The sequence below is a fragment of the Indicator indicator genome, chromosome 8 (assembly GCF_027791375.1).
Source record: "Indicator indicator isolate 239-I01 chromosome 8, UM_Iind_1.1, whole genome shotgun sequence".
NCBI classification, from domain to species: domain Eukaryota; kingdom Metazoa; phylum Chordata; class Aves; order Piciformes; family Indicatoridae; genus Indicator; species Indicator indicator.
In genome coordinates, this window is record NC_072017.1 from 31,434,772 (window position 1) to 31,459,619 (window position 24,848).

The 24,848-nt window shown below is 48.4% G+C and overlaps 1 protein-coding gene across 2 annotated transcripts in view; it reads right to left on the reverse strand.

Moving 5' to 3' along the window:
- Window positions 1-2,918: 2,918 nt before the first annotated feature.
- PDLIM5 (PDZ and LIM domain 5) overlaps window positions 2,919-24,848 on the reverse strand; it is a 188,203-nt gene continuing 166,273 nt past the window's right edge. For both annotated transcript variants that reach the window (XM_054383212.1, XM_054383211.1), the window contains 4 exons: window positions 18,924-19,104; window positions 17,275-17,395; window positions 8,355-8,470; window positions 2,919-7,628 (listed from right to left, as the gene is read on the reverse strand). In XM_054383212.1, coding sequence (XP_054239187.1) covers window positions 7,539-7,628; window positions 8,355-8,470; window positions 17,275-17,395; window positions 18,924-19,104 — 508 coding nt within the window. In that variant the 3' untranslated portion in view covers window positions 2,919-7,538. The remainder of the gene's footprint in view (window positions 7,629-8,354; window positions 8,471-17,274; window positions 17,396-18,923; window positions 19,105-24,848) is intronic.

The following is a 24,848-nucleotide window of genomic DNA, read 5'->3' on the forward strand; positions in this document are numbered from 1 at the left end:
TCTGGCTCCATCCTCTTCACTCATCCCTCCAGGTATTTGTATGCATGGAGGAGATCCTTCCCGAGCCCTCTCTTCTCCAGGCTGAGCAGTACCACCTCCCTCAGCCTCTCCTTCTATGACAAATGCTTCCAGGTCTTCATCATCTCCATAGTTCTTCACTCCAGTGCATCCATGGCTCCAGCTCTTCACTCCAGTGCATCCATGGCTCCAGCTCTTCACTCCAGTGCATCCATGGCTCCAGCTCTTCACTCCAGTACATCCATGGCTCCAGCTCTTCACTCCAGTGCATCCATGGCTCCAGCTCTTCACTCCAGAGCATCCATGGCTCCAGCTCTTCACTCCAGTACATCCATGGCTCCAGCTCTTCACTCCAGTACATCCATGGCTCCAGCTCTTCACTCCAGTACATCCATGGCTCCAGCTCTTCACTCCAGTGCATCCATGGCTCCAGCTCTTCACTCCAGTACATCCATGGCTCCAGCTCTTCACTCCAGTGCATCCATGGCTCCAGCTCTTACTCCAGTGCATCCATGGCTCCAGCTCTTCACTCCAGAGCATCCATGGCTCCAGCTCTTCACTCCAGTGCATCCATGGCTCCAGCTCTTACTCCAGAGCATCCATGGCTCCAGCTCTTCACTCCAGTGCATCCATGGCTCCAGCTCTTCACTCCAGTGCATCCATGGCTCCAGCTCTTCACTCCAGTGCATCCATGGCTCCAGCTCTTACTCCAGTGCATCCATGGCTCCAGCTCTTCACTCCAGTACATCCATGGCTCCAGCTCTTCACTCCAGTGCATCCATGGCTCCAGCTCTTCACTCCAGTGCATCCATGGCTCCAGATCTTACTCCAGTGCATCCATGGCTCCAGCTCTTCACTCCAGTGCATCCATGGCTCCAGCTCTTCACTCCAGAGCATCCATGGCTCCAGCTCTTCACTCCAGTACATCCATGGCTCCAGCTCTTCACTCCAGTACATCCATGGCTCCAGCTCTTCACTCCAGTACATCCATGGCTCCAGCTCTTACTCCAGTGCATCCATGGCTCCAGCTCTTCACTCCAGTACATCCATGGCTCCAGCTCTTCACTCCAGTGCATCCATGGCTCCAGCTCTTACTCCAGTGCATCCATGGCTCCAGCTCTTACTCCAGTGCATCCATGGCTCCAGCTCTTCACTCCAGTGCATCCATGGCTCCAGCTCTTCACTCCAGTACATCCATGGCTCCAGATCTTACTCCAGTGCATCCATGGCTCTAGCTCTTACTCCAGTGCATCCATGGCTCCAGCTCTTCACTCCAGTACATCCATGGCTCCAGCTCTTCACTCCAGTGCATCCATGGCTCCAGCTCTTCACTCCAGTACATCCATGGCTCCAGCTCTTCACTCCAGTGCATCCATGGCTCCAGCTCTTCACTCCAGTGCATCCATGGCTCCAGCTCTTCACTCCAGTACATCCATGGCTCCAGCTCTTCACTCCAGTGCATCCATGCCTCCAGCTCTTCACTCCAGTGCATCCATGGCTCCAGCTCTTCACTCCAGTACATCCATGGCTCCAGCTCTTCACTCCAGTGCATCCATGGCTCCAGCTCTTACTCCAGTACATCCATGGCTCCAGCTCTTCACTCCAGTGCATCCATGGCTCCAGCTCTTCACTCCAGTACATCCATGGCTCCAGCTCTTACTCCAGTGCATCCATGGCTCTAGCTCTTCACTCCAGTACATCCATGGCTCCAGCTCTTCACTCCAGTGCATCCATGGCTCCAGCTCTTACTCCAGTGCATCCATGGCTCCAGCTCTTCACTCCAGTACATCCATGGCTCCAGCTCTTCACTCCAGTGCATCCATGGCTCCAGCTCTTCACTCCAGTGCATCCATGCCTCCAGCTCTTCACTCCAGTGCATCCATGCCTCTCTTGTACTGCCAAGAGAAGCACTGGACCTAGCACACTAGCTCTATCTCACAGAGACTGAAGCAGGGAAGGATCATCACATACCTCAGTCTGCTGGCAATACTCTGCCCAACGGACCCCAAGAGGCTGGTGGTCCTCCATCACTTGCTCATGGTCAAGTTAGGTGTCCAGCAGGAAGTCCTTTGCTGTAAAGGACCCACAAAAGTGAAGAACAAACAACTCAAATGACATCTGTTACTGTATGGAACCATCACTTTTTTTTAAACTCGTTATGAATCAGATAAAAGAAAACATCCACCAACCACAAACCATGGGTAGAGAGCTCGAGATTTTTGTGCTGGGTTTATTTGTTCTTGTTTGCTTGTTTTAATTAAATTTGCAAACACAAACAGCCAAAAATTTGATGCCAAGCACTATGAAACACAAAGCAAGGAAATTGCCAGGACTTAGCAGCTGGCTGTTTAGCATAAAACAATGAGAAAAAAATAAGACAACAGGAAACTCAAACAAATACTCTGTGAATTGATTCCTACTTACCCTCATTTGCAAAGCCTCTCTTATGGTGCAAGCAGCTCCATGAAGTTTGAAAGAAGAGGAGGCTGAGGGGAGACCTCATTGCTGTCTACAACTACCTGAAAGGACCTTGTGGAGGTTGGTGCTGGTCTCTTCTCTCAAGTAATTAGTGATAGAACAGGAAGGAATGGCCTCAAGCTGCAACTGGGGAGGTTTAGAGTGGACATAAGGAAGAATTTTTTTTCCCATCAAGAGTGGTCAGGCATTGGAATGTGCTGCCCAGGGAGGTGGTGGAGTCCCCAAGCCTGGATGGGTTTGAAGGTGGTTTGGATGTGCTGCTTGGGGCTGTGGTTTAGTGGTGAGCCTTGTAGAGTAGGGTTCTGGGTTGGAACTGATGACCCTGAGGGTCTTTTCCAACCTGAGTGTTTCTGTGATCCTGTGAAACAGGTACACAACTGAACAGACCAACAGACACTGAACAACAAGAAGCCCATTTTTGCTTTGAAGTTTATTGCATTGTTATATTAAGCATTTTATATTTACAGGTATTTCTGAATCATTCAGTTACAACATACTGCTATTGCCATTGTGCTTCCACCACTCACCCACAAAGATCTTCTGCCTTCACCCACAGTTAAACCTAATTCTCTCACAAGCAGTGAAAATGCAGGCAAAAAAACCCCAAACAACCCAAAACAACCTACAGTCATTAGGTTAGGCAAATGTCTCTCTTGGCTCTCTAACATTCTCTCGTGCAAAAGAGAGTTGGGAGTCTCATGAAAGCTCCCAAATGATGATGGAGCAGGGCTGAGTTTTGCTAGGCCAGGTCTGCAGTCAAATATTTGTATGTCTATGTGCATATATATTGCATGCCTCTCAATGCACACCTAGATGTGTTCATACAGAGCTAAGTATATATAAGCCCACACACACACAACAGACACACAGAGACCAGAAGATTCTAGACCTAAATATACAGGCTTAAAAACAAAATACAGTGATTACCAGTATGAATGAATCCTAAACAGACAAAGAAGAAAATAAAAACACCCCCAAAAAATAAAACAAAAAAGAAAACAAAAAGAAAACAAAACGAAAACAAAAACCCCCCAAAAATAAAACCCAACCAAACCCACAAGGTAATAAATACACAGTGAGATAAATGGCATTATTATAAAGTGCTCTACTAACATCTCACTTATTAATGATAAAAATTATGTTCCTTTGAGCTGATTGATAGAATTCAGTAGAGCTATGAAATATTCCTTATGTTAGCAGTGACTCCATGCTTCCCCTTACATTTTCAAGGAATAGAGAAAAGCAGGCATTAAAAGGCAAAGCAGCTAAAGGAAGCAGTGCTCCTCAGAGCCTTCCAGGTTTTTGCCCCTCTAGGTTCATTAAGAACTCCAAAACTTCAAACCTAAGAGCATACGAAGGGGGAACTTCAGCCTAGTCCCTGACTGCAAAGGCTGAAAGTGAAATAAATTAACCATGCAAAAGGAAAATAATGCTAAGGTCTATAGAATTCATTGGATTGCTAATGGGCACATTGAGCAGAGGCACAAACAATTGGTTCTCTCTTTTCTTCTGCTTGCAACTTTTTTCTCTCCCTCTCCTGTGGCCTTGCCAGGGGACCTCTGTTTTGACTACTTTGTGAGGTCCAGGCTGGATGAGGCTCTGGCCAGCCTGATCTAGTGTGAGGTGTCCCTGCCCATAGCAGGAGGGTTGGAACTGGCTGATCCTTGTGGTCCCTTCCAAACCTAACGATTCTATGATTCTAATGGGAAGGAGAAAAAAGAGTGGGGGAGGAGGTGAACAGTCCCCCTGGATCCATCCAGGGGGGTCTGAGGAGTTTCTGTGTTCTTTATAAAGAGTAAATATCCATTGTACACCTATTGGGTATTTTGTACCTATTCATTGAATTTCATATTCCTAGATTGTAGTTCTTGTAACTAGAGCTTCATTTGCTTCCATCCCAAACTCAGCTGGTCTGGCAATTTGATTTTGGGGCTAATTTTTCTCCCAATTATTTTGGGGTGTGTGTGTGTGTGTGTGTAATTTTAACCCATCACACACAAAAATCTTAAACTGCAATTCCAATTAAAACAATGAAACTGCACAAAATGAAAATTTTGATTTGAAGGACTCTGACAAACTGGAAAAAAAGAAAAATTTCTGTTCCTACTTTAAACCAGCAAGGTTTGATTGGCAGAAATCTCTTGACACCTTATTCCTGTGCATTCCCATCCTTTTCCCTCATGCATGTGCAACATAGCTCCACTGAAACCTAGCATCCAGGTCTCATGGCTCTTACATTTCACCTGATTTCAAAAGCAAACCCAGCTCATACATGACTGGGTCATGTCCAATTTGCAGCTACCCTTCTGATTTGCAGCCAGCCTTGCCAAAGGGCATATCTACAAGAGCATAAACACATTAAACAGCTTTATGCCACTGCTTCTGTACCACCAGGAGTTAAAAAAAAAAAAAAAAGGAGAAAAAAATAAAAGAAATGTGGTAGTATTAAAGGCAAACAACTGGGTTGGACTGGATGATCTCTCAAGGTGCCTACCAACCCCTAACATTCTGTGATTCTGTGAACTTCGGTCTGGAGAAGAGAAGGCTCTGAGGTGACCTTCTAGGGGCCTTCCAGGATCTGAAGGGGGCTCCAAGAAAGCTGGGGAGGGACTTTTGAGGGTGTCAGGGAGTGCCAGGACCAGGGGGAATGGAGCAAAACTGGAAGTGGGGAGATTCAGGCTGAACGTGGGGAAGAAGTTCTTCCCCATGAGAGTGGTGAGAGCCTGGAATGGGTTGTCCAGGGAGGTGGTTGAGGCCCCATCCCTGGAGATGTTTAAGGCCCCATCCCTGGAGGTGTTTAAGTCCAGGTTGATCTGAGGCTCCATAGAGCCAGCCTGATCTAGTGTGAGGTGTCCCTGCCCATGCTAGGGGAGTTGGAACTGGATGATCCTTGTAGTCCCTTCCAACCCTGACTGATTCTATAAAAGTGAAACAGCCCCCCAATATGAACCTGTCTCCCTGAATGAATAAGCAAAGCCACTATCTTTTCATATTTCAGCACAGCACTTGGGCTTTCCTTCCCCTCTCTTTTGCTCCCATTCCCTGTTGCCATTGCTTTACTCAACTCTCTGTTGTGCAACTCTGCTGGGCAGAACTCACCCTGTGCAGAGGGCCACCAGCCCCTTCCCTCTCTGCCTACAATTGCTCCATACCACTCAAGCCCTAATTTGAAGGCAAGTGGGATTTAGCTGGCCTTGCACTGACTCTCTGTATGGTTGTGAGATTCCTATCAAGCCACAGAGCCAGCTACATCTCATGATAAATGCATGACAGCATTGTCTCCCTGCTCCCTTCTGAGAGATACAGAGCTGCCTAACTCAGGATTATATTATTCAACAATATATTTTTTCCCCTACATTGGAGGAAAAGAGAGAGAAATAAACCCTAAACTAATAAAAATCTGAACAGTTGAGCAAGAAAGTCAATTATGGGTATGCTACCTGGCATGCCACCAACATACATATTCATGAGCTGCATGGTAAAGGATGTAATGACAGAAAAACAATGTCCTTAGTTGCACTTCAGCTCATTCAACACCAGAGCCTCACATTCTGATCCTTGTAGGCTCAGGGCAAATTTCCCTTTTCCAAGGCACTTAAAACTATCCAAAACCTGAACTACAAACCTAACACTGGAAATCCTTGCTCCATTTTAAGGTCTGGCCTGGCATTTCCAGTACCTGACGGGGGCTTATAGGATGGATGGGGAGAGAGAGGAAGTTCTTCACTGAGAGAGTGATTGCCCTTTGGGATGTGCTGCCCAGGGAGGTGGTGGAGTCACCATCCCTGGAGGTGTTCAAGAGAAGCCTGGATGAGGCACTTAGTGCCATGGGCTGGTTGATTGGATAGGGCTGGGTGATAGCTTGGACTGGATGAGCTTGGAGGTCTCTTCCAACCTGGCTGATTCTATGATTACATGATGATTCTATGACTCTATGATGATTCTATGACTGTTTGCAAGAGCCTGCAGGGACAGGATGAGGGGCAATGGCTTCAAACTAGAGAAGGGCAGATTTAGATTGGATATTAGGAAGAAGTTCTTCACTATGAGGGTGATGGAACACTGGAACAGGTTGCCTACGGAGGTGGTTGAGGTCCCTTCCCTGGAGATATTCAAGGTGAAGCTGGATGAGGCCCTGGGCAACCTGATCTAGTTGGGGATGTCCCTGCTGACTGCAGGGAGGTTGGACTGGATGAGCTTTGGAGGTTCCTTCCAGCCTGGACCATTCTTTGATTCCCATCCTGTCAAGCAGAGCTTCGCTAGGATTTTTTCTATGGCTAGTACATGAGCTAAGGAAAATTCTCACATTCACTTCTTTTTCTAAGTGGCATCTTCTAAACCACAGAATCCCAGAATTAACCAGGTTGGCAAAGACCTTCGAGATCATCAAGTCCAACCTAATCGTTCTTGTTCAACAGCAGAGCCACTGCTCCGCTTAACTTCTTCCTAAGCATCTTTTGGCTTTTGCAGATCCATCAAAGATTTGACTGCAAAGGCATAGGTACATGCAACTGTGCAAGAGGCTTCACCTACACAAGTGTCAGCTGAGAAAACCAGTTGCTGAACTATACATTCTGTGTCGTGTTAGCTTTGCTTGAGGTTCTTTTTCCTGGAGCTGAAGCTGCAATACTTCAAGGCTTTAAAGTGAGTTGGGTTGCTGAAGCCAACCTCCTTTTATTTGCTGAAGAGCAGCACACCTAAGATTTGGAGCATCAGATATTTGTTTTTCTAGGATGTTTTACTTCTCAGGTTTAAATGTGGTCATAAAATGATGAAACCAATATCCTTATGTACCAAGTGTAGAGGGCAAGGCACTCTAAAGTGTGGCTTGGGTGCAACCCCCAATGCCTACCTTTTTATGAAGCAACCCCCTAACTGCTAAGCATTTGAAAAAGAAGCACACAACCCCCTCCACAAGTTCCTATATCTCCCTTCCATTCTAGAAAACTCTTAGATAAATAATTTGAACCAACAACTGAACACAGCCATCTTAACCTTTCATTCTGCTCAGTACACTTGTCACACGAGAGGAGCTTCCAGCATCAGATGTTAATGGAGTGAGCATGTTTCTTGCACAGGGGCTTGTCCTTCTTGGAGAAGAAAGTCTGACCTTCCAAACTGTCACTACACACCTGAAATGGGATAAAAAAAAAAAAAAAAGAGAGAAAGATCACCCAATTCAGACGTGTGCATCACACTGTGCATTGCTCAGGAAGCCCAACCACAGCACCATGCACAAATGCATTCAAAGCATGAGAATTATTACCTTTTCCTTAGGGATATTCTTCTGCATGGCATACTACTGGTTAATGCCAGCATAACCTTTCTCTCTTTAAAACAATAGGTTCTCAACTGGGAGCAGAGTTAGGTTCAAGCATTTTAGGAGAAGAAAAATCCAATCATCAGGAGAAGAAAAATCCAATCGTTAGGAGATGAAAAATTCAATCATCATTAGAAGAAAAATCCAATCATTAGAAGAAAATCATTAGGAGTGGGGCTTTTTGTTTTCTGGTCATACTGCATCAGCAGTGATACTTTGGCTACAGTCTCTACTCCACAGTCAGAAATACTCTTGCTACCTTAGAAATGCAGCCCTGCATGGCTTTCAGTGCTTGCCCTGAGGAAGCAAACATCATGGGTTAAGTGCTAGGACACGACTGCAACCCAGGCCAACTCCTCTGGGCTGGTGCCAAAGGCTCACAATAGCCACAAGCCTTCCAAATAACTGAGAAAGTGCCTTTTGTTTGGGCTCAAAACTGAACCAAGTTTATAGCTGTTAACTCCTCTGTTGGCTGGGTTAAGCACCAGCACTGCTGCCCACGGGGTCTTTGTTTGCAATGCAGCCCGGCTGTACTTACTGAGCACACAAAGCAAGTGTCGTGCCAGGTGTGGCCAAGAGCTTCAAGAAACCTGTCTCCAGCTTCAATGGGGAATTCACAGCCGTGGCACATGGTACCAAAGAGAGCATAGTAATCTGCAAACAAACACAAGCAGATCTGAAGACAAAGCATGTGCGGAGCAGAGAGGCTGAGCCCTCGCATCCCTTGTGCTTTTCTGTCCTTGGCAGGGGTTTTGCAATTGCCTGGGTTTACAATACTGAGAACACTGCACAAAAAGCTCCTAGATCACTCCTAGATGCCCTCCTTTCCTCACTGATTCTCATCTCTTTCTTCATTCTTTCAAGTGAGGAGTGCTTCCATCTTCCTGGTGTTTCATTTCCTTGAGACCGAGGAAATGAAATTTGCTCTGGGGACAAATGCACTCCTTGTAGAGCAACCCCATGGGTTCTGCTCATGTTCTCCCTGGCTCTGCCTTGAAAGCAACCATGTCCTCAGCAAGGCACAAACACCAGCCTACATCCTGTCAAAGTATTTGTCCCAGTGCCAGGCTGCACTACACAAAGTATCACAGAATCATAGAATCAACAAGGTTGGAAAAGACCTCAGAGATCATCAAGTTCAATCTATCACCCAGCACTAACTAACCCATGGCTTCAAGTGCCACATCCAAGCCTTTTTTGAACACCTCCAGGGATGGTGACTCCACCACCTCCTTGGGCAGAACATTCCAATAGCCAATTACTCTTTCTGTGAAGAACTTTCTCCTCACCTCCAGCCTAAACTTCCCCTGGCACAGCTTGAGACTGTGTCCTCTTGTTCTGTCACTGCTTGCCTGGGAGAAGAGACCAACCCCCACCTGGCTACAACCTCCCTTCAGGGAGCTGTAGACAGCAATGAGGTCTCCCCTGAGCCTCCTCTTCTCCAGGCTAAACACCTCCAGCTCCCTCAGCCTCTCCTCACAGGGCTGTGCTCCAGACCCCTCCCCAGCCTCATTGCCCTTCTCTGGACACATTCCAGCATCTCAACATCTCTCTTGAATTGAGGAGCCCAGAACTGGACACAGCACTCAAGGTGTGGCCTGACCAGTGCTGAGCACAGGGCAGGATGACTTCCCTGCTCCTGCTGGCCACACTATGCCTGATGCAGGCCAGGATGCCATTGGCCTTCTTGGCCACCTGGGCACACTGCTGGCTCATGTTCAGCTACTATCACCCAGCACCCCCAGGTCCCTCTCTGCCTGGCTGCTCTCAGCCACTCTGACCCCAGCCTGTAGTGCTGCTTGGGGTTGTTGTGGCCAAAGTGCAGCACCCAGCACTTGGACTTGTTGAATGCCATCATGATGGACTCTGTTCAAGTAGTCAGGCTTCTGTCCCAAACACAGTCTTGCAATTTGGATGAAGTTAGAATAGTTTTCTAGTCCCTGGAGTTTATTTCAGGGTTTTTTAAAAAAAATAAACAAACAACACAAGAGATCAACCAAACCAGAGGCTTTAGGCAATGTATTTACTGCATTTAGCAAAAAGGATCAGTAGGATGTCAGGATGGTTATTAGTGCCTGGAATAGTGAAGGGTATTCACACCACTCAGGTTTAGGCAGCACCACATCGATTTGGTGCCTCCGGAGGCTCCCCTAGAGTCAGCAGAGGAAAGTTCCTTAGAGAGCAAGAACCAAAACAAAGGTCCAAAGCATTCATATTTGCCACTGACTGTAGAGCTTGCAAAAGAGAGAGCAGGGCAGACTATCAGGATAAAGTAGATGTCTAGAGTTGGTTGGGAGGTGCCCACCCCCATCCCCACAGTCTTGGTGCCTGATGCTCTTTTCTCTCTGCATAGAGCCATCTATAAGGGCTACAAGTCACCCCAGCCCATCACTGTCCACCTGTGGAGACCTTGTCTGGTCTTTTTCATTTATTCCAACTCTCAAACACCTTACTCAAAGAAGGAGATGTGTTGTTTCCCTAAACAGAAGACATCAGCACTGGGACTGCAACACAAGAGGCATTTTGGGATAGCAGGGCTGCCAGGGCAAAAACATGATGTCATGCAACAGTGAATCTTAAATCTTCTTAAGATGAACTATAGACAGAGCAGCAAATATAGGGGTTGGAAGGGAGCTCTGGAGATCATCAAGTCCAACCCCCCTGCCAGAGTAGGACCATTGAATCCAGCACAGGTTGCACAGGAAGGCATCCAGATGGGGCTTGATAGTCTCCAGAGAAGGAGACTCCACAACCTCTCTGGGCAGCCTGCTCCATCTTTAATAGGAATAGAAGAAATATAATAAGAAATATGAACAATAAATAAAAAGAAATAAATAAAAGAAATAAGATGCTAGGGGTTGCTTTGAAGAAGACTTATAAGGAATGGTTAAGTCAAGTACAAGGAGATATTTGCTGGGTTACACAGATGTGCTCCAGTGCTTATTGCAGCAGAGCCAACAGAGGCATACAACATGTCAAAGCCAAGAGTAAAGTCCTGGTTTGGTTTATCAAGACAGTGCTTTGTATGATGACTTCAAAATGCATTGTTGTAAGAGGCATCTATCTCATCAGGTCAGAAAGCCCAAGTGCTCTGGTGAAGCAAAGCCCTCGATGGCTGCACTGCCAAGAAACAGCTTCACCACTGATGACACCAAGCTGGGAGGCTTGGCTGAGACACCTGAAGGCTGTGAGACCATTCAGTGAGACTTGGACAGGCTGAGAGCTGGGCAGAGAGGAACCTAATGAGGTGCAACAAGGATGAGTGCAGAGTCCTGCACCTGGGAAGGAAGAATAAACTGCAGCAGGACAGGTTGGGAGGGGATCTGCTGGAGAGCAGCCCTGGGGAGAAGGAGCTGGGAGTGCTGGGGGACAACAAGTTCTGCATGGGACAGCAATGTGCCCTGGGGGCCAAGAAGGCCAATGGGGTCCTGGGGTGCATTCAGAGGAGTGTGTCCAGCAGATCAAGGGAGGTTCTCCTCCCCTCTACTCTGCACTGGTGAGGCCACATCTGGAATACTGCATCCAGTTGTGGGCTCCCCAGTTCAAGAGGGACAGGAGAGAGTCCAAGGGAGGGCTGCAAGGATGCTGAAAGAAAGGCTGAGACCTGGGGCCTTTTAGACTGGAGAAGAGAAGATTGAGAGGGGATTTAATAAATGTTTATAAATATCTGAGGGCTGGGGGTCAAGAGGGAGGGCACAAGCTCTGCTCAGCTACACCCTCTGACAGGACAAGGGGCAATGGATATAAACTCCAGCACAGGAGGTTTGAGCTCAACATGAGGAGGAACTTCTTCGCTGTGAGGGTCCCAGAGCACTGGAGCAGGCTGCCCAGAGAGGTTGTGGAGTCTCCTTCTCTGCAGATTTTCCATCCCCATCTGGATGTGTTCCTGTGTGACCTGTGCTGGATTCTCTGGTCCTGCTCTGGCAGGGGGGTTGGACTGGATGATCTCTGGAGCTCCCTTCCAACCCCTAACATCCTATGAGCCTGTGAATGAATTTTGATTACTGGTCTTCATTAATCCATGCTACTGGGATGAATGAGCAAGCATTTAAGAAGAAGAAAGACAGCAAAAAAAGTCAAATAGCAGAAGACATCTGTACAAAACCCCTGAAGGGCACAGACTCACGAGCATTGTTTCAGCTCTTTGCATTCTTGTTCACAGAGAATCTTTTACTGATATTTTCCTGGTGCCAGCAGTCAAAGCCTGTTGTAAGCTGGCCTGTGGTTTGTGTTGATAAGTCTATTGGCTTTTCTCCTGAAGAAAGGGCAATAGATAAGGCAGGCTGAAGGGCATCAGTTTTCTTTTGCATGCTTGAATTGTGATAGCACAGGAGCCTTCCAAGGCATAGTTCTCATGCAGCCCCTATCAATGCTTCCTGCACACAGCACTTTCAAAACTAGGTCAATAAACTCTTCAAAAAAGTTCAAAGTTTGTAGATATTGGCACTTTTAATTCAATTTTAGCATCACCACCCAAAAAGAAAAACATTTTGCAGATTACAACAGCTTCAAGCTGATAGCATGATGCTTGTTGCAACTTCAAGCACAGACAATAAAATCAGAACCCTCCTCTGCACTAGGCAGAAGGGAGTTTGGCAATGACATTTCCTCTTTATTTCTTTAAAATCAGTCACAGACTCTTAACTCCAGCTGCACTGGAAGTCTTTGAAGAATGAAGAGATCTCCAATGAACATCTAGTCAGGGAGCCAGAGATATTATGACCTATCACTGCCCAGAACACCTCACAGAACCATTGGCTCCATTGAATCATGCTAGCAACCTTCTCCCTCAGAAATAAACTCTGTGAGGAGTGCAGTGCTCTTATTTTATCCCACTTTTTCCTGCTCACAGTAGAGAAAAGTGTGGATTTGTGCACAGGAGCTGTAACAGCAGCACAAATCAATGCACTGCACAACCCACAGGTCATTCAGTAGTAGGAGAGGAGAGGAGAGTGAAAAAAACCCCACAGTCATGAGCTTTCCACCCAAAGGGGAGTTATTGATTCCTTCAGTACTGTTTTGGAGTCATCAAATGGTTCCAGGATTAAGGGGTTTCAGATTGCTTCAGGATGAAATTTCACCCTGCTGTCACACTGGGGGATGCTGCTCACCTATCCCTTTCCTATGCTGCTCCACAGATTCAGCAGGACCAAGATGTTATCCTACTCATGTCAATGAGCCAGCAATCATAGACTCATCCAGGCTGGAAAGGACCTCCAAGATCATCCATTCCAGCCATTTCTCCCACTCCACCAAGCCTGTCACCACACCACTGCCCCAAAGCACCAGATCTAGATGGCTTTTAAATATGTCCAGGGATCAGAATCAGAATGCTTTGTGTTGGAAAGGACCTTTAAAGGTCATCTAGTCCAACCCTCCTGCAATAGGCAGAGAAATATTTAACTAGATCAACTACATCCCATGTGGATGGCGATACAGCCACCTCTCTGGGCAGCCTGTGCCAGTGCCTCACATCCCTTTCACAGAATCTCAGAATTCCAGGAGCTGAAAGGAACCTCAAAAGATCATCTAGTCCAAAATTCTTCCTAATGTCCAACCTAAACCTCTCCTGGCACTTGTGAGGAGAGACCTGTGCCTGTCTCTCTGCAACCTCCTTTCACACAGCTGCAGAGAGCAATGAGGTCTCCCCTCAGCCTCCTCTTCTGCAGACTAACCAGCCCCAGCTCCCTCAGCCTCTCCTCACACCTTGTTCTCCAGCCCCTCACCAGCTCAGTTCCCTTCTCTGTCCCAGCTCCAGCCCCTCCAGGTCCTGCCTGTGCTGCAGTCCCCAACACTGAGCTCAGCACTTGAGGTGCAGCCTCCCCAGCACTGAGTGCAGAGGGACAATCCCCTCCCTGCTCCTGCAGCCCACACTGGTGCTGAGCCAGGCCAGGATGCCCTTGGCCCTCTTGGCCCCCTGGGCACACTGCTGGCTCATGTTCAGCCTCCTGTCAGTCAGTGCCCCCAGGTCCTTTTCCCCACACCTCTCTCCAGCCATTCTCCCCCAAGCCTGTAGCATTCATGAGGTTGTTGTGGCCCAGGTGCAGGACCTGGCACTTGGCCTTGGTGAAGCTCACACAGATGACCTCAGCTCCTTGGTGCAACCTTTCCAGGCCCCTCTGCATCCTACTGCTTCCTTTTGTAGCTGCCAACACTTCACTCAACAAACTGGCTGAGGAGATTGTGAGAACCCTCAGCAAGTTCTGATGATACCAAACTGGGGGAGAGGCTGACACCTGTCAGGCTGTGCTGACATCCAACCAGAGCTGGACAGGCTGAGAGCTGGGGGCAGGAACACCTCAGGAAGGTCAAGAAGGACAAGTGCAGGGTCCTGCAGCTGGGGAGGAATAACAGCAGGCACCAGGACAGGTTAGAGGCTGCCCTGCTGGAAAGCAGCTCCACAGAGAAAGACCTTGGAGTGCTGGTGGGCAGCAAGTTCTGCATGGGACAGCAATGTGCCCTTGTGGCCAAGAGAGCCAAGGGGAGCCTGGGGGGCAGCAAGAAAAGTGTGGCCAGCAGGGCTGGGGAGGTTCTGCTCCCCCTCTGCTCTGCCCTGCTGAGACCACAGCTGCAATCCTGTGTCCAGTTTGGGGCTCCCCAGGTCAAGAGAGACAGAGACCTGCTGGAGAGAGTCCAAGGGAGAGCCAGGAGGATGCTTAGGGGACTTGAGCATCTCCCCTGGGAAGAGAGCCTGAGAGCCCTGGGGCTGTTTAGTCTGCAGAAGAGAAGGCTGAGAGGGGATCTGATCAATGTCTATCAATAGCTGAGGGGTGGGGGTCAGGAGGAGGGGGCCAGGCTCTTTTGGGTGGTGCACAGCAATAAGCCAAGGAACAATGGAGACAAACTTGAACAGGGAAGGTTTCAGCTCAACATGAGGAGAAACTTCTTTCCAGTGAGGGTGACAGAGCCCTGGAGCAGGCTGCCCAGGGAGGTTGTGGAGTCTCCTTCTCTGGAGACTTTCCAACCCCACCTGGATGCATTCCTGTGCAGACTCCCCTGGGTGATGCTGCTCTGGCAGGGGGGTTGGACCTGATGATCTCTGGAGGTCCCTTCCAGCCTTTGATATACTGTGAGACTGTGATTAAAGCTGCTCTGACAGAGAAATGGTGGATTCACTTTGCCTGCTTTCCTCATCCTTTCAATACCTAGCACTCCCCATGGCACCCACTGCTGACAACTGTGGGGTCAACCCAGAAGGAAATCTTAGCTACAAACAGGTCTCTTGGTTTTCATGCTACATCTCTTCCTGGTACATCCATTCCCACCTCTAGTCAAACTACAATGCTTCCTCCAACACAGACCTGGAGCTTTTTAGTCTGGAGAAGACTGAGAGGGGATTTATCAATGTTTGTAAATATCTGAGGGCTGGGGGTCAAGAGGGTGGGGACAGCTCTGCTCACTTGCACCCTGGGATAGGACAAGGGGCAATGGATATAAACTCCAGCACAGGAGGTTCCACCTCAACATGAGGAGGAACTTCTTCACTGTGAGGGTCCCAGAGCACTGGAACAGGCTGCCCAGAGAGGTTGTGGAGTCTCCTTCTCTGAAAACTTTCAAGATCCATCTGGATGCATTCCTGTGTGACCTGTGCTGGATTCTCTGGTCCTGCTCTGCCATGGGGGTTGGACTTGATGATCTCCAGAGGTCCCTTCCAACCCCTAACATCCTGTGATTGTAGTAAAGAGCATTCAGTGTGAGAACGAACAATTCTGTTACAATTTTGGTTTTTTTCCATCCTGTGGGAATGGTTTTATAAATGCTATCTATTTCTAGCCCAGAAGGGTACATGGAAGGTTTTAAATAAACCAGGAAACTAATATGAATAAAAATTATTCATACTGATAAACAAAAAAAAAAAAAAAAATTAAAGGTTCTGATTAGCTGGACAGTTCCAAAAACCAAACCAGAATCCTTCTGAACTTCTAAGCCACATGATATTGCTCCTCAGGCTTTCAAGCACTATCACTGTGTCACTCTGTGTTTTCCCTGGCAGTCTGCTGTGGTTGGAAGTTTTCATTTCAAGTTCATGTTGAGCAGATGTTACCCTGGACTCTGCAAAAAGCTTCTTGAGCAGACTGCTTGCTCTTGGAATCCCTCTGAGCTGTGCAGGAGGGCTATCAGGAGTAAAACACGTAACTAAACCAAGCAAATGCCAGTGGAGCAAGTAAGCAGATTTACATGAACTCCAGATTCTTTGAAAGCCAACCACAGGAAGCCACTCTAAAAATAACATTGAGCTGTTAGCACTGATAGCCACATGTAAGGCCTTAATGGGAACAACATGGAAACCCAATGATAAAAGGGGCTGCTCCTGCTGAGCAAACTATCCCTAGCTTCTGCTGAATATCTGCTGAATTCTGCTCCAAATACCTGCAGAATTTGGTACTGCTTTGAACTGACCTATCAAACTTACAGGAGTTTGTATGGGCAGTTGTGAAATGTCTTTATCAAGCTGAGATACCCTCAGCAAGTTCTGATGATATCAAACTGGGGGAGAGGCTGACACCTGTCAGGTGTGCTGACATCCAACCAGAGCTGGACAGGCTGAGAGCTGGGGGCAGGAACACCTCAGGAAGGTCAAGAAGGACAAGGGCAGGGTCCTGCAGCTGGGGAGGAATAACAGCAGGCACCAGGACAGGTTAGAGGCTGCCCTGCTGGAAAGCAGCTCCACAGAGAAAGACCTTGGAGTGCTGGTGGGCAGCAAGTTCTGCATGGGACACCAATGTGCCCTTGTGGCCAAGAGAGCCAATGGGAGCCTGGGGGGCAGCAAGAAAAGTGTGGCCAGCAGGGCTAGGGAGGTTCTGCTCCCCCTCTGCTGCTCTGCCCTGCTGAGACCACAGCTGCAATCCTGTGTCCAGTTTGGGGCTCCCCAGGTCAAGAGAGACAGAGACCTGCTGGAGAGAGTCCAAGGGAGAGCCAGGAGGATGCTTAGGGGACTTGAGCATCTCCCCTGGGAAGAGAGCCTGAGAGCCCTGGGGGTGTTTAGTGTGGAGAGAGAAGGCTGAGAGGGATCTGATCAATGGCTATCAATAGCTGAGGGGTGGGTGTCAAGGGGAGGGGGCCAGGCTCTTTTGGGTGGTGCACAGGAATAAGCCAAGGAACAATGGAGACAAACTTGAACAGAGAAGATTTCAGCTCAACATGAGGAGAAACTTCTTTCCAGTGAGGGTGACAGAGCCCTGGAGCAGGCTGCCCAGGGGGATTGTGGAGTCTCCTTCTCTGGAGCCTTTCCAACCCCACCTGGATGCATTCCTGTGCAGACTCCCCTGGGTGCTCCTGCTCTGGCAGGGGGGTTGGACCTGATGATGTCTGGAGGTCCCTTCCAACCTCTAACATTCTGTGATTCTGTGAAGCCCATGAAAAGGTAATCCCACCCCCCCACCACCACCCCCTGCCCCCTTTATGAAGCTCTGCTTCCCCACACAGTCAGAGCAGGCTGTGGCTCCGTGGCCTCTTACCCGTCTCACAGTAGGGATCACCATCTTCTAAGTGGAAGACATTATTGCGGATGGGGTTGTGGCAGGCCACGCAGACGAAGCAGGAGACGTGCCAAGTCTGCTTCAAAGCATTTATCACTTCCTGTGTGGATCAGAGAAAGTGTTAGGAACACATCAGCTCCAGGTGAGGACGAGCTTGTGGTGACCCTGCCTCCACGCCTGGTGTGTCTCAGCAATACTTAGTCTCCCACTGCTGCTGAGAGAATGAGTGGGGCACAATGTCCCCTGCTGTCGATGAGGTGCTTTAGCTATGGTGCATCTCCTTGTCTGTCAGCAGCAACTTCTCATTTTCCATCTAGATTTGGACAAATTTAGCCAATTCATTTGTTCACCTCTGCAGTTTTAATTAGGATGTCATCAATATAGGTCCCCCAATTATAAGGAAAGCAGCATCTCCAATGCCTCCTCAAGTCTGTGAAGGTTGTAGAATTGTCAGGGTTGGAAGGGACCTCAAGGATCAGCCAGTTCCAACCCCCCTGCCGTGGGCAGGGACACCTCACACTACAGCAGGTTGCTCACAGCCACATCCAGCCTGGCTGCAAAACCCTCCAGGGATGAGGCTTCCACCACCTCCCTGGGCAACCTCATCACCCTCATAATGAACAACTTCTTCCTAACACCCAATCTGAATCTACCCATTTCCAGTTTTGCTCCATTCCCCCCAGTCCTATCACCACCTGACACTTTAAAAGGTCCCTCCCCAGCTGTCTCCCCAACCCCTTTCAGATCCTGGAAGGCCACAGTAAAGTCTCCCTGGAGCTTTCTCTTATCATGGAATCATAGAATGGTCCAGGCCAGAAGAGACCTCCAAAGCTCATCCAGTCCAACCTCCCTGCAGTCAGCAGGGACATCCCCAACTAGATCAGGTTGCCCAGGGCCTTGTCCAGCCTCACCTTGAATACCTCCAGGGAAGGAGCCTCAACCACCTCCCTGGGCAACCTCTTCAACTCTTCTACCACCTTCATAGGGAAGAACTTGTTCCTAACATCCAATCTAATTCTGCTCTGCTGTAGTTTGAAGCCATTTCCCCTCACCCTGTCCCTGCAGGCACCAGGAGACATCACATGGGAAATTCTGACTGCTGTATGTTCTTTGGGAGATGTTTCAGTGCCAAAATCTGGCACTGCCAGAGCCCTGTGTGACCCCAGTTTCACAAGATCTCAGGCACATTACTGTCTGCAGTGAAGCAGTGGACTTTCAGCTGGCAGGCTGAAATCAGCAGTGTTAGTGCTGGGTAGGATCTTACTGTCTACATTACCACTGGCAATATTGCAATACTTCACATCTAGCCAACCAATGTGTTCACTTCAGCCAAGCAGAACTCCTTTTTTAATTATTTTTTCCCCTCCTCCCTCCAATTCTGTAAAAAGCTGCCAGTTAAAAGCATTTTGCTCAAGAAAACCAACAGCTACAGAACAGCTTCAGGAAAGCAGGAGCTGAATGTGGAAGAGCCAAAAAGATATTCCAGGTGTGATGGGAGCTGCAAAGGTATATCACAGGATGTATGGAAGTATGCAAACTGGGCCAGGTAAAAGGGAATTCCCTGACAGAGAACCACTGAATGCTGTACTTATTGCCCCTGAAAACCAGGCCAGGTGCTCAGCACTTACCCCAAGGATCTTCCTCTGGCACTTTGAGCACTCGGGGGCAAAGAACTTCTCATAACAGCCCTCACAATACAGTGCCCCTTTCTCTTCCACAAATCCAATGTAAGCCATGGAGGTTTTGCAGTGAGCACAGTTAAACTCCTCTGGGTGCCAGGACTTTCCCAAAGCCACCAAGAAGGGTCCTCTGATTAGAAAAAAAAAAAAAGATTTTGTCAGTAAATGTCCCTGCAGAAGTTGTTGATAGGCTTACCACACCCAGTGCCACTACTACACTGCCCACAAATCATAGAATCAACAAGGTAGGAAAAGACCTCAGAGATCATCAAGTCCAACCTGTTACCTAATCCCTAACACCTCCTGACAACTAACCCATGGCTCCAAGTGCCACATCCAAGCTTTTTTTTTGAACACCTCCAGGGATGGTGACTCCACCACCTCTCTGGGCAGCCAATTACTCTTTCTGGGAAGAACTATCTCTTCACCTCCAGCCTAAACTTCCCCTGGCACAGCTTGAGACTGTGTCCTCTCCTTCTGTCACTGCTTGCCTGGGAGAAGAGACCAACCCCCACCTGGCTACAACATCCCTTCAGGTAGTTGTAGACAGCAATGAGGTCTGCCCTGAGCCTCCTCTTCTCCAGGCTAAACACCCCCAGCTCCCTCAGCCTCTCCTCACAGGGCTGTGCTCCAGACCCCTCCCCAGCCTTGTTGCCCTTCTCTGGACACATTCAAGTGTCTCAATATCCTTCTTAAACTGAGGAGCCCAGAACTGGACACAGCACTCAAGGTGTGGTCTAACCAGAGCTGAGCACAGGGGCAGAAACATGAACATCCACTACTCCCTCCCTCTTTCCTCCTAAAGGTCCAAGAAAGCATCAAGTGTTGACTCTATCTATTCCCCCCCAACTATCTCCCACAATAAATACTAATTCTTCTCTTTGCTTCACTGCATCTCAGAAATCTTACTTTTTGAACTACATTAAAGACAATGCTTGGGAAGTGGCTGCTAGGGAAGTGAAGAGGAAGGATGTTCCCAGTGTTCTGAATTATTTACACCTCCTGCAAACAGATATTTGACTCGGTGACACAATCAACTCTCTTTCAGTGTGCATTGATATTGAGGCCACAGATGCAGACTTGAATCCATTGATCATAGAATCACTGAGGCTGGAAAAGACCTTTAAGATCAGTGAGTCCAACCATGAGCCAACCACCATGATGTGGTAGTTTAAGGCTATGCCCTTAAAACTTTTCAACAGATCTTGAACAGAAAGTAGTGAAATATAAATAGATCACTATTGGGTGTAAGAAGGAAAACAAAGATAATTCTAAACAATCCCACTGGAGAGATATCTACCACAAGATTTGGTTCCTAAAACAATTTCTCTCTCTTCTCCCTTCTTCACTCTGAGAGAGACCAACTTGCTTCTGCTTGACCTTGGCTGCATTGTTGGGCCTGGTATTCATGTCTCTGCTTCTGTCTCTTGTCCCCTGTGTCCAGGGGGATAAGGGGGAAGCAGGGAAGGGAGAAGCTATTGCAGCTCCCCTGGTCTTTGGTCGGGGGGGTCCTTGTGCTGTTTATTGACTGCAAATCCCTGTAAATGTTGTAAATATTGTATATTTTGTACATTTTCCTTGCATTCCATTGTAGGTTGCAGTTTTGCTTGTAATACAGCTTCCATTTGCTTCCAGCTGAGCTGGTCTGGCAAAGTTAATGTTGGGGGGGTGGAATTTTCAACCCACCACACGTGACCACTAAACTATAATATCCTGAAGCACCACACCTACAGCTTCTTGAACACCTCCAGGGATGGCAACTTCACCACCACCCTAGGCAGCCTATTCCAATGCCTTCACCACCCTTTCAGCAAAGAAGCTTTTCCTAACATCCAATCCAAACCTCCCCTAGCACAACTTAAACCCATTTCCTCTCATCCTGTCACGAGTTACTTGGGAGAAGAGACCAACACCAGCCTTACTACAACCTCCCTTCAGGTAGTTCTGGAGAGCAGTAAGATCTCCCCTTAGCCTTCTCTTCTCCAGACCAAACAACCCCAGCTCCCTGAGCTGCTCCTCAGATGACACCCTCCAAACCCCTCATCAGCCTCACTGCTCTTCTCTGGACATGCTCCAGAACCTCAATGTCTTTCCTATACTCTGGTGCCCAAAACTGAACACACTACTCAAGCTGTGGCCTCACTGGGGCCAAGCACAGGGTAGGGCACAATCACTTCCCTACTCCTGCTGGACACACTGGTTTTGGTCCAGGCCAGGATGCCATTGGCCTTCTTGGCCACCTGGGCACACTGCTGGCTCACATTCAGCCATCCACCAGCACCCCTAGATCCTTTTCCAGCAGGCTGCTTCCCAGCCACTCTTCCCCACGCCTGCAGCATCGCTTGGGGTTGTTGTGACCAAACTGCAGGACCCAGCACTTGGTCTTGATAAGCCTCATTAAGAGCCAATAACATCAGTTTCTTGTGAGACAAACATTGCTGTCTTGCCCCAACAAATCTCTTAGAGGATAACCCACCCTAGTTGTTGGGGAAGGTTTTTTTTGGGTTGGTTTTTGTGGGGGGGGGGTTTGTTGTTGTTGTTTTTTGTTGGTTTTGGTTAAGTTTTGGTCTTCTGGGTTTTTTTTGAGGGGGGAGGTCTTCCTATTCTTGTTTTTTCCTTTTCATTCAGAACCCAGTTAAAATAGGACCATCTTCTAACACAGACAAAACTAATTGCAAACATGAACTAATTATGCTTTTAATATCATTTGTCTGGCTTGAATGCACCAACAGTTAACAGGCAAGACAAACCTGGCTATTTCTCAGCCAACAAAAAAAGGCCCAATTCGAGCTACATACACCTGCTGAGAGGACAAACCTATTGACTCTGAGGCAGTTTCCCCTACTGACTGTTGGTTGTTGGGAGGAAAGCAGTGCAGAAGGGCTCCTGCAGAGCTGCAGCTCGTAGCCCTTTAAGGAGGAAGCTGGGGTCAAGCTCAGCGCTCTGGCCCTGGCTCCCTGAGGATGCCTGAGCAGTGCAAACACTGACCTAACCCCCTCCCCCCTCCTGCTGCTCTACAAGCACCTTTTTACATCAATGCCCTTTCAGTTATGTACTGATCAAACAATACAAGCCCTCATGTACAACAAAGTGCTCTCAGTGCACCCTGTCAGCACAGGCTAATGGAACCCAGTCATTAACACACAGCTGACACCAAAGAGGCTCTCCTGCCTCCAGGTAGGATCGAGTTGCCTGGCCATCTGCACTGAAAGGATAGGCTCAGCTAGCTCTACAATGGAAAGCAAGCACCCTGCTGAGGGGAGGGGGAAAGAACTCTTAGAGAATCTGCTGCACTGAGCTCTACAGAGTTTACAGCTCTTGCATGTTGGAAGTCAGCCATTCAGGACAGCTCACAGGCACTTAGATGGATGGGGAACAGCCTTAGAGTGAGTCGACAGAGTTTCTCTTCCAGTGTCCCCAGATAATCTGTGGCTGTGCCCTGCAGAATGTCTCTGAGGTCTTCCATTAGTGGATGCAGAAGAGCACTTGCTAAATCCAGTTTTACTTCTCATCAAGCTGTAGTTCAACTGTGCCAAGCTGATGCTGCAGCTTCATGATACCAGCAGTGACTTAAAAGCTGCCCCAAAGCACATGGAAAAAGAAAAACAAAACAACAACAACCCCTCCCACCCCTCCTCATCCCCCAAAACAAACAAACCAACCAACCCCCTCAAAAAAACAAAACCAAAAAACACATAAAATACACTAAAACTTGATATTCAGAACTTGGAGGTGTTCCTGGTCACAGAATCACAGAATCAATAAGGTTGGAAAAGACCTCAAGGATCATCAAAGTCCAACTTGTCACCCAAGACCTCATGACTCCATGCATAATTTTTGCAATCAAAATGATACCTTCCAATAATGAAAGGTATTTGGAATCATAGACTTCTTAGGGTTGGAAGGGACCTCAATGATCAGTCAGTCCCAATCCCCCTGCCATGGGCAGGGACACCTCACACTACAGCAGGTTGCTCACAGCCACATCCAGCCTGGCTGCAAAAACCTCCAGGGATGAGGCTTCCACCACCTCCCTGGGCAACCTGTGCCAGTGTCTCACCACCCTCGTGGGGAAGAATTTCTTCCTAACATGCAGTCTGAATCTCCCCATTTCTAGTTTTGCTCCATTCCCCCCAGTCCTATCACTCCCTGACACCCTCAAAAGTCCCTCCCCAGCTTTCTTGGAGCCCCCTTCAGATCCTGCAAGGCCACAAGAAGGTCTCCTCAGAGCCTTCTCTTCTCCAGACTGAACAGCCTCAACTCTCTCAGTCTGTCTTCACAGATAATTTATTTCTTGTATTCATCTGAAAAGGAATTTAAAACCCCAACCTGAGTAAGGGGGCCCATAACACTCACACAGCCTGATAAGTAGTAGCTAGGAAGATGGCTGCAGTGGTTCTCATTCAGCCTTCCCCATTCAAAAACAAAACAAACCACCAAAATCCCTCCCCCCCAAAAAAAACAGCCAACCAAAACCCCCAAACACAAAAAAAACCCTAAATAAACAAAACTAAACTAAACAAAAATATTTCATTCTATTTTTTAAGGTGGTGCTCCAGACCCATGTTTCTTTCATCCAAAGATATGGGATGATCCAAGTGGCAACATCTGACTATGATTGCAAAGTGGTTGTCATCAGTGGCACAGAGTCAGCTTGGAGGCCTGTGGCCAGTGGTGTCCCCCAGGGATCAGTACTGGGTCCAGTTTGGTTCAATATCTTTATCAACAACCTGGCTGAGGGCATGGAGAGTACCCTCAGCAAGTTCTGATGATACCAAACTGGGGGAGAGGCTGACACCTGTCAGGTGTGCTGACATCCAACCAGAGCTGGACAGGCTGAGAGCTGGGGGCAGGAACACCTCAGGAAGGTCAAGAAGGACAAGGGCAGGGTCCTGCAGCTGGGGAGGAATAACAGCAGGCACCAGGACAGGTTAGAGGCTGCCCTGCTGGAAAGCAGCTCCACAGAGAAAGACCTTGGAGTGCTGGTGGGCAGCAAGTTCTGCATGGGACAGCAATGTGCCCTTGTGGCCAAGAGAGCCAAGGGGAGCCTGGGGGGCAGCAAGAAAAGTGTGGCCAGCAGGGCTAGGGAGGTTCTGCTCCCCCTCTGCTCTGCCCTGCTGAGACCACAGCTGCAATCCTGTGTCCAGTTTGGGGCTCCCCAGGTCAAGAGAGACAGAGACCTGCTGGAGAGAGTCCAAGGGAGAGCCAGGAGGATGCTTAGGGGACTTGAGCATCTCCCCTGGGAAGAGAGACTGAGAGCCCTGGGGCTGTTTAGTCTGGAGAAGAGAAGGCTGAGAGGGGATCTGATCAATGTCTATCAATAGCTGAGGGGTGGGGGCCAAGTGGAGGGGGCCAGGCTCTTTTGGGTGCTGCACAGCAATAAGCCAAGGGACAATGGAGACAAACTTGACCAGAGAAGGTTTCAGCTCAACATGAGGAGAAACTTCTTTGCAGTGAGGGTGACAGAGCCCTGGAGCAGGCTACCCTGGGGGGTTGTGGAGTCTCCTTCTCTGGAGACTTTCCAACCCCACCTGGATGCATTCCTGTGCAGATTGCCCTGGGTGATGCTGCTCTGGCAGAGGTTGGACCTGATGATCTCTGGAGGTCCCTTCCAAGCTCTGTGATACTGTGATATAATCACAATGTCACTATTGTTACCCTGGTACCTAAATATAACTTCAGCAGTAGGGTCATGATGTATTGATAACCTGACAATCTAGCTTCTCATGTGGCTTTTATTATGACAGCAAGCTAGAACTGAAAGTTGGTGCTAGAGAGATCAAAAGGATTTTCACATCTGCTAAGGAGGCCAATCACTTCACAGTTAACAACACCACGGTCTCCATTCTGGGAATTTTCTTTTTTCTCCTCACT